This window comes from Megascapheus bottae, chromosome 7 (genome assembly GCF_031878675.1).
Source record: "Megascapheus bottae isolate mThoBot1 chromosome 7, mThoBot2.hap1, whole genome shotgun sequence".
NCBI lineage: Eukaryota > Metazoa > Chordata > Mammalia > Rodentia > Geomyidae > Megascapheus > Megascapheus bottae.
This window is the reverse complement of record NC_143515.1, coordinates 83,492,861-83,506,660: the sequence shown is the minus strand read 5'-3', so window position 1 is coordinate 83,506,660 and position 13,800 is coordinate 83,492,861. Positions and strand designations below refer to the sequence as shown.

General features: G+C 48.5%; 1 protein-coding gene across 1 annotated transcript in view; it reads left to right on the top strand.

Moving 5' to 3' along the window:
* The window catches only part of Sntg2 (syntrophin gamma 2), a 139,159-nt gene that overhangs the window by 71,509 nt on the left and 53,850 nt on the right, over nucleotides 1-13,800 (top strand). Inside the window, 1 exon segment of the mRNA XM_090336226.1 lies at nucleotides 1,653-1,744. Within this exon segment, the coding sequence (XP_090192352.1) occupies nucleotides 1,653-1,744 (92 nt within the window).

The window sequence follows — 13,800 nt, the reverse complement described above, 5'->3', positions numbered from 1 at the left end:
TGTTGTTTTAAAGACTTTGCGCTCCCTTGATTCTTCTTAGCAGTGGAATTGTTGGTTATGGGGTGATATCCACCACCCTAAACAGTGCCCAGCATGCTTCCCCCTGCTGAGGGCACTGTTGACAGACCATCCTTCCAAGGTGGCTTTTTAAATTAATATTTATTATAAATTGTAGCTTGCATTTTTCTTATATTTTTTGTTTCCACAACATCTATTTTATCATTAGTAATTATTAACACCTACCATTTGAATATGTGAGATGATAAACAGAAGAAAGAGATTGTGACTGTTCAAATATCTCTTTGTAGTTTGGAGAGAAGATAGCAGATAGCAGTCATTAAGAATGGGAATCTAGTACCTCTTGTGACTGTATTTGGAGGCCTCCGCCCACAGCCTTTGTCAGGCATCTGTGATGATGGCTGTCCTGTGTCTCTCCCGGCTGTGTGAAGCCGTTGAAATGCTTTCAGTGAGAAGCTAATCGTGCACATAGAGGTGAGGCCCTGGAATGAGCTTTAGGTAGTGTCCCAGAGCATGCACGCAATGGCCTAAGTGAACAATGCTGTTCAAACAGCGCTAATACTCTCCACTTCAGCACTGGTAGCAGAGTGTGATGAACTCCTGGGCTGAAGTCATTCCCACAGACACATGTAGCACTTGTAGAAGTCAACAATCAAAGGGAGTCCAGGTGCTGACAAAAGGAAGAGAACTCCCCTGGCCTGCTTCAGTGTCTCGTTTTCATGTGGGGGACATGGTGCAGTGCTTCCAAGAAAGATAAGAGCCACAGATGCTCTGCAGGTTGGGAAGGACGCCAAGGTGCTCTGCCCAGGTGTGCTGCACAGCCAAGGTCAGAGGTGAACAGCCAACCATAGGGTGAATCAGTACAATGTGACAATGGTGTAACATCCGCCTGTGGGGCGTCTAGAGAGGACATCTCCCGTGGGACATCTGCCTGTGGGGCGTCTAGAGAGGACATCTCCCGTGGGACATCTGCCTGAGGGGTGTCTACCCTAGTCTTCCCAGGTGTGACCAGTCTGAGTCTGTGACTCTCTCAAGTGGACTCATAGGCCGCATCCCCTGGACATGAAACACCGAATCTGAGTCTGTGACTCTCTTGAGTTGACTCACGGGGTCACATCCCCTGTAAGTGGAGCGCTAGGGTCTCAGTGAAAGTGTGATTAAAAATGACCAGGTCACATCCCTGTGACTGAGCAGTAGACGAGGACAAGGAGGACTTTAAGTCAGGCCTCCATATATTAAATAATAATGTCCGGTGCCACCCTCTGCCCTGTGCCTACATTCTCTGTGTTCTTACACCACTTACCTCCAGAGGGCTGCAAGGCTGACATCCAATATCTCTGAGGACGGGAGTGTCCCATGCCTGGGGGCTCAGGATCTGCAGAGCCACGTGGGTTTAACTCAAGCTCAGCCCCACCGGGCATCCTGGTGGCAGTGGTTGTGGCATTCCCAGAGGCTGGGCCACAGCTCCCTTCTTTTCTCTGATGTTGAGCATGTGCAGGGAGGCTATGGCCAGGGTAGAAGTACACAGCCCTAAAGAAGTAGCCGGCACTAGCCAGGTGTGCTGGCAGTGCATGGTCTGCGAATCCCATGCCTAAGTGTCTTGAAGTGGTGTGAACTCCTCTCTTTCCTTTCAGGGTCCCCAGGTCCAGCCAGTGACTACAGCAGCAGGGCCTCCTCCCCGCTCTTTGACAGCGGCCTACACCTGAACGGACACTGCAGCCACACAGTAAGCACATGCATCCTGCCCCCTCATGCATCACAGCAAGCACACGTGTCCTCACAGGAGATGCCACATAAAGCACAAATGTCCTGTGTCTTCACAGGAGATGTCATGCATCCTCAGAGGAGATGTCACAGTAAGCACACGTGTCCTGTGTCCTCACAGGAGATGTCACAGCAACCACATGTGTCCTCACAGACAGGTGATACCCTGTACCACAGGGTGCCCCCATTTGAGGGAAACAGATTTATTGTGTTTGATTTTGATTGAGCAACTTCAAAAAATCCCCAGTAAACTCTAAAAACTCAATTTTAAAAAGAAAATATTTGGATTTCCATGTGTGCTTTGCACGGCTCAGTTGGTGTAGAAGTCTTAGTACCATATGATTTAGCTCCATTCATCACCGTGTGACTGGCAATTTGCCTGCTCCTAATTTTGTGAAAATACTCCTCTTCTAAATAAGCGTGGTAAAATAAGACAGTAGAGACACGTGTGCTTCAGTGATAAGACAGAGATTTAGACGATGGGAAGCTGATGTGTAGCTGTGGTGTTGTGGAGTGAAAGAGTCCAGCGTCTGCAGTTCTGAGCTAAGCTCTGTGTGTCCCTTTCCTCTGTGGTGGTCCCCTGGGACCACACACCTGTGGACCCCAAGGGGCTGCTGTGTCTGACTGCCTCTCTTCTGTCCCCTCGGCGCCAAGGGTCACATACGTGTATGCAGTCACCCCGTGGTGACCTGTCTCTGAGCTCTGATGAGTTGACAGAAGGTTCAGTGGCAGACTTGTTCATACTTCCTTTCACACACTCGTGCTGCGTAGAAGGTCAGGCAGGACACCGGGGTGGGGGCCATGAGCCTGCCCTGGCTTTGGAGGGTGACACAGGGGCTGGTCCTGAGGGTGTTGATGGGCCTCAGGATGTTTCAGTGACCCCAAGTGAGGAAGAGAACGGCTTGCAGGGACAAGTGGTCAGAATGGAGGCCGGAGGGGAGATGATCTCTAGACCAGAGGCTAATGGAGGGGCACCACAGTCTCAGAATTACCAGGCATGTCCTGGCTCTAGCTAATCGAATCGTCTGTTAAGAGTGGTTACCATGGCATCTGGGGCAAAGGGCAGAGGAACAGACCTGTTCATAAAGAGGAGATGGCACATGCAAAGAGACAAAGTAGGAAAGTTTTCTCTTATGAGAAAAATGAAGAAAATAATCAAACTTGACGTTTATTTTTTAGGCTATTTTTTATCAATACTCTATAATAATTAGTGTCATTCCATATCAAAATTTTAAATTTAGATTTGTCCATATTTTTGCTACAATTATGTCCAATTACACATGTATTCATGTACAGGCAATATCTAGTCATGATGTTTTCATACTAAAAATGTGGATAAAATGATTACCGACTACCCTACATCAACTGTAACTTACACTCAATACTTCTGCATTTCTGTGTCTTACCAAGTGCACAGAACATGAGGACATGGCGAGGCGCCCACATGTGAAGAAGAAGCCCGCGGGCTCTGTGAACAGTTGTGGTGCTGCATCCGTAGTGAGCATTGGAGCAGGGCTGCTGGCCCTGCAGGAGGGTGTGCTCTGCATGGCTGATGGCTCTGGGCAGTGCAAGCAGAGTCACGGCCATGCCGGTGGGGTCTGGTTTCACTCTGGCAATGATCTCAGTGCCAGCTGGACGCAGGGGGCCCTGTACCGGAAAGCTTTTACGTACAAACAGTTTTCTTCATTTCAAGCTGCTCAGACACATTTGTCAATTGGCAAACTGAAGAGAAACTAAAGCCATTCTGTGGACAAGAAGTCACGAAAGCTTAAATTATGAAGCATAGTGTTTAGCGATGTGCAGATTGTTTCACCACCTGTTAAAAGCCGATCCATTGGTCAGTGTGCTTGAGTGTTCAGAAAAGTCCAGTGGTTTCTAATAACAAGTTAAGCTTAGAAGGTTTAGAGACTGTGTTACCCATTTCCTTCGCATATAAAAAGCAGTTCTCTGTACATTTGCTTTGAGAGACTGGTACATCGAGTGTGTGTGTGTTTGAAGGATGGACTCACAGTCCATACTGACCTCACCCTCTCCTCATGAAGCCCCAAGGATGACCGTTGAGGGGAATGGCCCTTACAGCGCCTGGGAGCATTGCTGCCTAGCTGGAAGTGAACTGTGGGGAGGGGTATGGCATTCCAGGGTAAGGAGGCACTGGTGTGGGTCTTCTGAGCTCATGCATGTTCAGTCTTCGGGGGCACTGACTGAGGAGCCCACTGGTGCAGGCCCCCATTGAGGTAAGTCCCCTCTGAGGAGCCAGAGACCGCCAGGATGATTCTCTTGGGTTCTCCAGGCTTAGAACTCAGGAAGGAGTAGCTACAGAATTACTGCTGTACTTAGTTGGCCTGGCTAAGGAGTGACCACCCCACACCAGCAGAGTCAGGCCAGCTAAGGCCTCCGGTGCACCACATGTCCCGTGTGGCTGGAGGTGTATGAAGTCTGAACTGTACTGGGAAGCCCGGTGGCTGGACCCACCTGTCCACCTTGCCTGCTCTCACACGGCAGCCTGGGTGCAGGGCTGAGAGCAGGTGACGTGAGTGTGTGGGTCGCAGTGCATTGTGGGTCATCTCCGGGAGGCCAGTGATTTGCAGGGAGACATTGATTGAATGGGTGGCAGGGCAGGGAAGTGGAGGTGGGCAGCAGCTGGCACAGGACAAAGATGAGGTGAAAAGTACTAACATGTGAACTACTACTTCAAAGTCATGGAAAGAAGCCAGGCAGAAATTACAATGTAGACAAGCCTGGTGACACATTCTTTCCTGAAGTGAGGCTGGGACTACCGTCACTCCAAAACAAGAGAGAAGCACGATCATGTGCAGACAGGATTTGCAGTCACAAAGTAATTACGCTTACATACGAACAGTAAAATTAATAATACAATTATGAAAACCTTCCCCTCAGAATGCCTTCTAAGAAGAATGCCAAAGAACTGAGTTGACTTTCTTGTCTTACTGGTCTTTCACTTCTCAATTTCTAAGTCCAAAAATAAATGCTCTACCACTTGAGTCCCAGCTCTACTTCTGGCATTTTGGTAGTTAACTACAAATAAAAGTTTCACTAATTTTCCTTCCCAGGCTGGCTTTAAACCATGATCCTTAAGTCTGTTTCCTTAATAGCTAGGATTACAGGCATGAGCCCCTTAGGACTCCTGGCTAGTGTGCTCATTTCCTTGTGTGTGTGTGCATGCATGTGTGTGTGCATGCATGTGTGTATTGTTTGATGGTTACTGGTAGGAGACTGAATGCTCAGCACACCCTAGGCCTCAGTTCTCTGCCCTGAAGAGTGGACTGTGTACTCAGCACTGCGCAGAGCTATGGTGCGTTGATCTTGGGGGTATGGGAGCCTCCACCCTGGGCTCCAAGGAAAGGAAGGAAAGGAAGCCAGAAGTAGGACTGGAAGCTCATAGGAGGGTTTGGCTAGGTCGCCTGCCAAAGGTGCAGTTGGGTCCAGTCCCTGAGAAGAGAGCAGACTGTGAAGGCTCCAGCCTGTGGACAGATGGAACCAGGATGGCTTCAAAACTTGATGGTATGATGGGGAGGTTTTGGAAGCCAGCAGTGGAGTTTGGCGTGAAAGGCAGGTCAGCTGAGGTATAGCTAGCTGAAAGGTTGTATCCCAGACTCTCTTGGCAGCTGGGAGGACACGGTGTCACAGGCGGTCAGGAGGAAGCCAGGCTGTGCACATGTGTGCACCAGTCCGTGCCCAGGCCATGTGTGGTCTGACAGCAGGCTGGTGTGAGCTCCTTTTGTGTGTGTTGCACCTGCTGTGTGGGTTCTCATTCTAGCAGTTCCACCTGTAGATATGCTCAGCCAAGAAAAGTTGTGCCACTGAAGTACAGCAATGACTGGAACTTTCCACAGAAATGTTTCCCCTAAGACCTCTCAGACACTGAATGAGCCTGTTCTCTCTGGTCAGAGGCTGGGAAGGGGCCCCACTGAGCCACGGTGGCCTCTTCAGCCTTCACGTTGACTTAAGGCTTTCTCAGTACCATTGCATTGCTGCTTGCTGGGATTAGATGTGGTCTGGGTTGTATTGAGCTCTAAAATTACATTAGCAGTGAATCCACAGCTGCAGCAGGATTTATGAAGGTGGAAATTAGAAGCAATGATCCCAGGCCTTGTTAGTCTGCTGAGCAGACGCGGTTGTTTTTTACTGAGCATGAAGTGGTGGGTGTGATGTAGGTAGACGCTGGCCCTTTCCCGGGCTCAGTGATTATCTTTATTGATCACAACATTAGAAATGATACTGAGGTCTTGTCCAGTTATCCAAAAACAGCATACTACTTAGAAGTTCATTCTAAAGGACAGGATATAATGAAAGTCAAACCTAGAATTTTCTTAGTGAGTACAAAAAGGGCACAACATTCAAAAAGGATGAAGAAGTCTAAGCCAATTCATGCATCATTTTTTCTAGAAATGGCTGTGTTTTTGTGACCTGAGAAGGCAGGTGTGGACTCTGTGCCGGGTGCTGGGCACCTAGCGCTCAGGAAGCAGAGGCTCCTGTCAGTCTGGAATCTCCCAGGGGGTGAGAAGGTTTGGAAATTCTCCTGTCATCATTTTCATTTGGTTCCAACTTTATGGGATCAGAGAGGAGTACTCAACTTCATATGACCTGTGAGGAGTATTCAACTTCATATGACCTGTGAGGAGTACTCAACTTCATATGACCTGTGAGGAGTATTCAACTTCATATGACCTGTGAGGAGTACTCAACTTCATATGACCTGTGAGTACTCAACTTCATATGACCTGTGGGGAGGAGTACTCAACTTCATATGACCTGTGGGGAGGAGTACTCAACTTCATATGACCTGTGGGGAGTACTCAACTTCATATGACCTGTGAGGAGGAGTACTCAACTTCATATGACCTGTGAGTACTCAACTTCATATGACCTGTGAGGAGGAGTACTCAACTTCATATGACCTGTGAGTACTCAACTTCATATGACCTGTGAGTACTCAACTTTATATGACCTGTGAGGAGTACTCAACTTCATATGACCTGTGAGGAGTACTCAGCTTCATATGACCTGTGAGGAGTACTCAACTTCATATGACCTGTGAGGAGTACTCAACTTCATATGACCTGTGGGGAGTACTCAACTTCATATGACCTGTGAGGAGTACTCAACTTCATATGACCTGTGAGGAGGAGTACTCAACTTCATATGACCTGTGAGTACTCAACTTCATATGACCTGTGAGGAGTACTCAACTTCATATGACCTATGAGGAGTACTCAACTTCATATGACCTGTGAGGAGTACTCAACTTCATATGACCTGTGACTACTCAACTTCATATGACCTGTGAGGAGTACTCAACTTCATATGACCTGTGAGGAGTACTCAACTTCATATGACCTGTGAGTACTCAACTTCATATGACCTGTGAGTACTCAACTTCATATGACCTGTGAGGAGTACTCAACTTCATATGACCTGTGAGGAGTACTCAACTTCATATGACCTGTGAGGAGTACTCAACTTCATATGACCTGTGAGTACTCAACTTCATATGACCTGTGAGGAGTACTCAGCTTCATATGACCTGTGAGGAGTACTCAACTTCATATGACCTGTGAGGAGTACTCAACTTCATATGACCTGTGGGGAGTACTCAACTTCATATGACCTGTGAGGAGTACTCAACTTCATATGACCTGTGAGGAGGAGTACTCAACTTCATATGACCTGTGAGTACTCAACTTCATATGACCTGTGAGGAGTACTCAACTTCATATGACCTATGAGGAGTACTCAACTTCATATGACCTGTGAGGAGTACTCAACTTCATATGACCTGTGGGGAGTACTCAACTTCATATGACCTGTGAGTACTCAACTTCACATGACCTGTGAGTACTCAACTTCATATGACCTGTGGGGAGTACTCAACTTCATATGACCTGTGAAGAGTACTCAACTTCATATGACCTGTGGGGAGTACTCAACTTCATATGACCTGTGAGTACTCAACTTCATATGACCTGTGAGTACTCAACTTCATATGACCTGTGGGGAGTACTCAACTTCATATGACCTGCGGGGAGTACTCAACTTCATATGACCTGTGAGGAGTACTCAACTTCATATGACCTGTGAGGAGGAGTACTCAACTTCATATGACCTGTGAGGAGGAGTACTCAACTTCATATGACCTGTGAGGAGGAGTACTCAACTTCATATGACCTGTGAGGAGTACTCAACTTCATATGACCTGTGGGGAGTACTCAACTTCATATGACCTGTGGGGAGTACTCAACTTCATATGACCTGCGGGGAGTACTCAACTTCATATGACCTGTGAGGAGGAGTACTCAACTTCATATGACCTGTGGGGAGTACTCAACTTCACATGACCTGTGAGTACTCAACTTCATATGACCTGTGAAGAGTACTCAACTTCATATGACCTGTGGGGAGTACTCAACTTCATATGACCTGTGAGTACTCAACTTCATATGACCTGTGAGTACTCAACTTCATATGACCTGCGGGGAGTACTCAACTTCATATGACCTGTGAGGAGGAGTACTCAACTTCATATGACCTGTGGGGAGTACTCAACTTCACATGACCTGTGAGTACTCAACTTCATATGACCTGTGAAGAGTACTCAACTTCATATGACCTGTGGGGAGTACTCAACTTCATATGACCTGTGAGTACTCAACTTCATATGACCTGTGAGTACTCAACTTCATATGACCTGCGGGGAGTACTCAACTTCATATGACCTGTGAGGAGGAGTACTCAACTTCATATGACCTGTGGGGAGTACTCAACTTCACATGACCTGTGAGTACTCAACTTCATATGACCTGTGAAGAGTACTCAACTTCATATGACCTGTGGGGAGTACTCAACTTCATATGACCTGTGAGTACTCAACTTCATATGACCTGTGAGTACTCAACTTCATATGACCTGTGGGGAGTACTCAACTTCATATGACCTGCGGGGAGTACTCAACTTCATATGACCTGTGAGGAGTACTCAACTTCATATGACCTGTGAGGAGGAGTACTCAACTTCATATGACCTGTGAGGAGGAGTACTCAACTTCATATGACCTGTGAGGAGGAGTACTCAACTTCATATGACCTGTGAGGAGTACTCAACTTCATATGACCTGTGGGGAGTACTCAACTTCATATGACCTGTGGGGAGTACTCAACTTCATATGACCTGCGGGGAGTACTCAACTTCATATGACCTGTGAGGAGGAGTACTCAACTTCATATGACCTGTGGGGAGTACTCAACTTCACATGACCTGTGAGTACTCAACTTCATATGACCTGTGAAGAGTACTCAACTTCATATGACCTGTGGGGAGTACTCAACTTCATATGACCTGTGAGTACTCAACTTCATATGACCTGTGAGTACTCAACTTCATATGACCTGCGGGGAGTACTCAACTTCATATGACCTGTGAGGAGGAGTACTCAACTTCATATGACCTGTGGGGAGTACTCAACTTCACATGACCTGTGAGTACTCAACTTCATATGACCTGTGAAGAGTACTCAACTTCATATGACCTGTGGGGAGTACTCAACTTCATATGACCTGTGAGTACTCAACTTCATATGACCTGTGAGTACTCAACTTCATATGACCTGTGGGGAGTACTCAACTTCATATGACCTGTGAGTACTCAACTTCATGTGACCTGTGAGGAGTACTCAACTTCATATGACCTGCGGGGAGTACTCAACTTCATATGACCTGTGAGGAGTACTCAACTTCATATGACCTGTGAGGAGGAGTACTCAACTTCATATGACCTGTGAGTACTCAACTTCATATGACCTGTGAGGAGGAGTACTCAACTTCATATGACCTGTGAGGAGTACTCAACTTCATATGACCTGTGGGGAGTACTCAACTTCACATGACCTGTGAGTACTCAACTTCATATGACCTGTGGGGAGTACTCAACTTCATATGACCTGCGGGGAGTACTCAACTTCATATGACCTGTGAGGAGGAGTACTCAACTTCATATGACCTGTGAGGAGGAGTACTCAACTTCATATGACCTGTGAGGAGGAGTACTCAACTTCATATGACCTGTGGGGAGTATTCAACTTCATATGACCTGCGGGGAGTACTCAACTTCATATGACCTGTGGGGAGTACTCAACTTCATATGACCTATGAGGAGTACTCAACTTCATATGACCTGTGAGTACTCAACTTCATATGACCTGTGAGTACTCAACTTCATATGACCTGTGGGGAGGAGTACTCAACTTCATATGACCTGTGAGGAGTACTCAACTTCATATGACCTGTGAGTACTCAACTTCATATGACCTGCGGGGAGTACTCAACTTCACATGACCTGTGAGTACTCAACTTCATATGACCTGTGAGGAGGAGTACTCAACTTCATATGACCTGTGAGGAGTACTCAACTTCATATGACCTATGAGGAGTGCTCAACTTCATATGACCTATGAGGAGTGCTCAACTTCATATGACCTGTGGGGAGTACTCAGCTCTAAAGTACCCATGAGGCAGGATCCGTGAGGAGTACTCAACTTTGAGTTTTGCCAATCTACCTGTTGTATTGAGGGGAACAAAGGGATATGATATGATCACTCTACAGAAAGTCTGATGGCATTTGGGGCCTCTGTGGTCAAAGGCGAGGCTCCCCAGCAACCCTGTGTCAGCCCAGGCTGGGCTTAGTCTAGTCTCTTCTGTCCATCCTGAGTGGAGACGGTTGTCTGAACACAGCTGCAGCCCCTCGTGCAGTGGGGCTCATACATTGGTACTGAGTTTTCCAGGCGCTTACAGTGCTACAGAATGGCGTCTCCTGTCATCAGCCCTTTCGCACCTCTTGGATGCGTCAAATATTAAGCTTAAGGATGTACACTTTGGTTTATGTGCATCTAGCTCAGGGTTCTATGCAGTGGGTGTCTGAGATGTCTTCTGTAACATCTGAGGTCCCCGAGCCACGCTCAGGCAGAAGCAGCACCATGAGGAATTGCATGCAGATATGGCCAGAGAGCTGGGCTTGTGGCTCCTGCAGATTTTAAGTGGTGCCAAAGTGGGGCTGGCATGAGTCCATGTGGTTCTGCTTCTTCAGGATGCAATATGAGCTCCCTCGCTGGGGCTGGCTTGGATGGTGGCCATACAGAATGCCAGAGCTTAGCACAGCTGCCCACGGAAGGGAGACAGTCCAGCACACATGCATGGAGTTCAGAGCTGCCAAGATGTTGAGCTCATAGCTTCAGGGTGTCATGGCTGAGGTGCTCAAATGGCCTGTGCAGGGGTCAGAGCACAGGGAAGACGGCCTCCTTCCTTGTAGCAGGCAGGTGTGGGCATCGTGGAGCACACGCTGGGCCTGTGACAGGGCCTTGGAGAGGAGACCTGTGCCTCCCCATCCAGCCATATAACTAGGTGGTGTTTTCTCCAGAGCACACAAGTAATCCTCAGGAAGACCTGCCTCTCTGCCTACCCAAGTTCCTCAAACCAAAAGCTTCCAGGGCAGAGTGGAGGGAAGCAGCAGGTCGGAGAGAGTTAATAGGAAATGCTGAATTTGCCCAGCAGGAGCTGAGGATTCTCTTAATGGCAAATTGCTTTCTATCCTGAGTTTTTGAAGTGTCATCTGAAGATGAATTTATAAAGGACCTGTTCTATTTTGTTTATTTAGTTTATTGCGTATTTGATTCTCATATAAATGTGTAAGGGGTGTTTTTTTTAGTACTGCTCTAGTAATTCAGAACACTGAGTTCATGTTCTGGCAAATGTACATATACTGTTGATAGGTGGCATTAGTCTGATTCAGTGCTACAGTGATGGAATGCCTCACATGAATAATGAAAGAGGAATGTGCATTTTGGGTCATCCATTGGAGGTGTGAATCTGTGTTCTCTCAGCTTATGTGGGCCCATGTAGAGATTGTGGGTGGTAGACAAAGACAAATCCTAGCAGATGGGGAGGATGGGCTAGGAGAGAGCTCTCCTTCAAAGGCAGTGTCGACCCCATGGGCCATCCTCCTGGTAGACCCAGCCCCCTAAGGGTTGTCACCACGAAATGACAATCCATCAATGGACTCATGGTTCAGAAACGCAGAGCTCTAGGACACAACACTCCTATAGCCCACCTCTCAGTGTGAGGGTGGGGTCCTTGGTCTCTGACAGTATTGAAGTAAAGGGTGAACAGCTAGGAATGGCTTGATGCTGGAGTCTCCTCTAGAAGAGCCTCAGGAGAGCTCCAGTTGCTCGAGTCACCAGTCTCGACAACACGGGAGATTACATAACTCATGCCTGGAGTTCTGGCCTCCTGTGGCTGCTTTAACAGTTGCCACAAACTGTTGAAGTAACAAATATTCCCGCACAGTGTTGGTGGCCCAAAGAGCCATTGAGGTGTGTTGGCAGGGCCCCCGCCCGCCCTCTGCTGGCTCAGGTCCAGTGCTCCCTGACACCCCAAGTGTCCCTGCAAAGGCTCTGGTCACAATCTGCTGCTCTGTCTGTGGCAGTGGGTGGCCCCTCCCGCCTCTGCCCCATTCCCTGCCACCCCTCTCCTGACCTCTGCCCTCCCTCTCTCCCTGCCTTCCCCTGGTGAAGACAGATGTGGAGACACGGAGGTCTTTCCCAGAGGGTGTGGACAGCCCACAGGCACCCCAGCAGCGCTCATGTGGCCACATGAGCACAGACCGATGCGGCATGTGCAAGTTCCAGGAATCCGGGTCTCATCTCTCAGTCCCTGGATTTTCTGAGAGAATCAGCCCAGTGCTGGGCTCTTTGGATGGGAAGAGGCTCCAAAATAGTTCTCAGTCCACATATGGGAATGGGACAGTAACTATGTCCCTCAGAACCTCCTTATTTACCAGTAACACAGTTGAGTCGCCTCTGACTGTAACTGTGCCAGCACACTGCGTCAGGTGACATCCTTATGTCAGTGCTTATTCTACTGCATGTTCTAAAATGATACAACGGGACAAATTCAATTTTTCCTTCGTAATTACTATGTGACAGGCCATCATGTCCACAAACGTGGTTTTTACACCTTGTTATGAGCAGACCTTCTGTAAGCCTCTGCTTTATTTCACTTCAGAACCTGTAATTCTAGGAGAGATAAGCAGGATGTATCAAAGACTGTGCCCGGTTTGAGCTGCTCTCCAGGCTGTCACACTGCTGGCCTGCGCAGGGAACCACCCAGGAAACAGCAGAATGGCCGGGGCTGAGACCCTCACCAGGGCGAGAGCAGGGTGCAGTGTCCCTCACTAAGACCAGGACTGTGACGTAACCTAGAACAGAGCTGTGTGCTCTTCTAGAGCAGGGCTGTGTCCTCATCTAGAGCAGGGCTGTGTCCCCATCTAGAGCAGGGCTGTGTCCTCACCTAGAGCAGGGCTGTGTCCTCACCTAGAGCAGGGCTGTGTCCTCACCTAGAGCAGGGCTGTGTCCCCATCTAGAGCTGGGCTGTGTCCTCATCTAGAGCAGGGCTGTGTCCTCATCTAGAGCAGGGCTGTGTCCTCATCTAGAGCAGGGCTGTGTCCTCACCTAGAGCAGGGCTGTGTCCCCATCTAGAGCAGGGCTGTGTCCCCATCTAGAGCAGGGCTGTGTCCTCATCTAGAGCAGGGCTGTGTCCTCATCTAGAGGAGGGCTGTGTGCTCATCTAGAGCAGGGTCCTGTGACCTCATCTACAGCAGGGCTGTGTCCTCATCTAGAGCAGGGCTGTGTCCTCATCTAGAGCAGGGCTGTGTGCTCATCTAGAGCAGGGCTGTATCCTCATCTAGAGCAGGGCTGTGTCCCCATCTAGAGCAGGGCTGTGTCCCCATCTAGAGCAGGGCTGTGTCCTCATCTAGAGCAGGGCTGTGTCCTCATCTAGAGCAGGGCTGTGTCCTCACCTAGAGCAGGGCTGTGTCCCCATCTAGAGCAGGGCTGTGTCCCCATCTAGAGCAGGGCTGTGTCCTCATCTAGAGCAGGGCTGTGTCCTCATCTAGAGGAGGGCTGTGTGCTCATCTACAGCAGGGCCCTGTGACCTCATCTACAGCAGGGCTGTG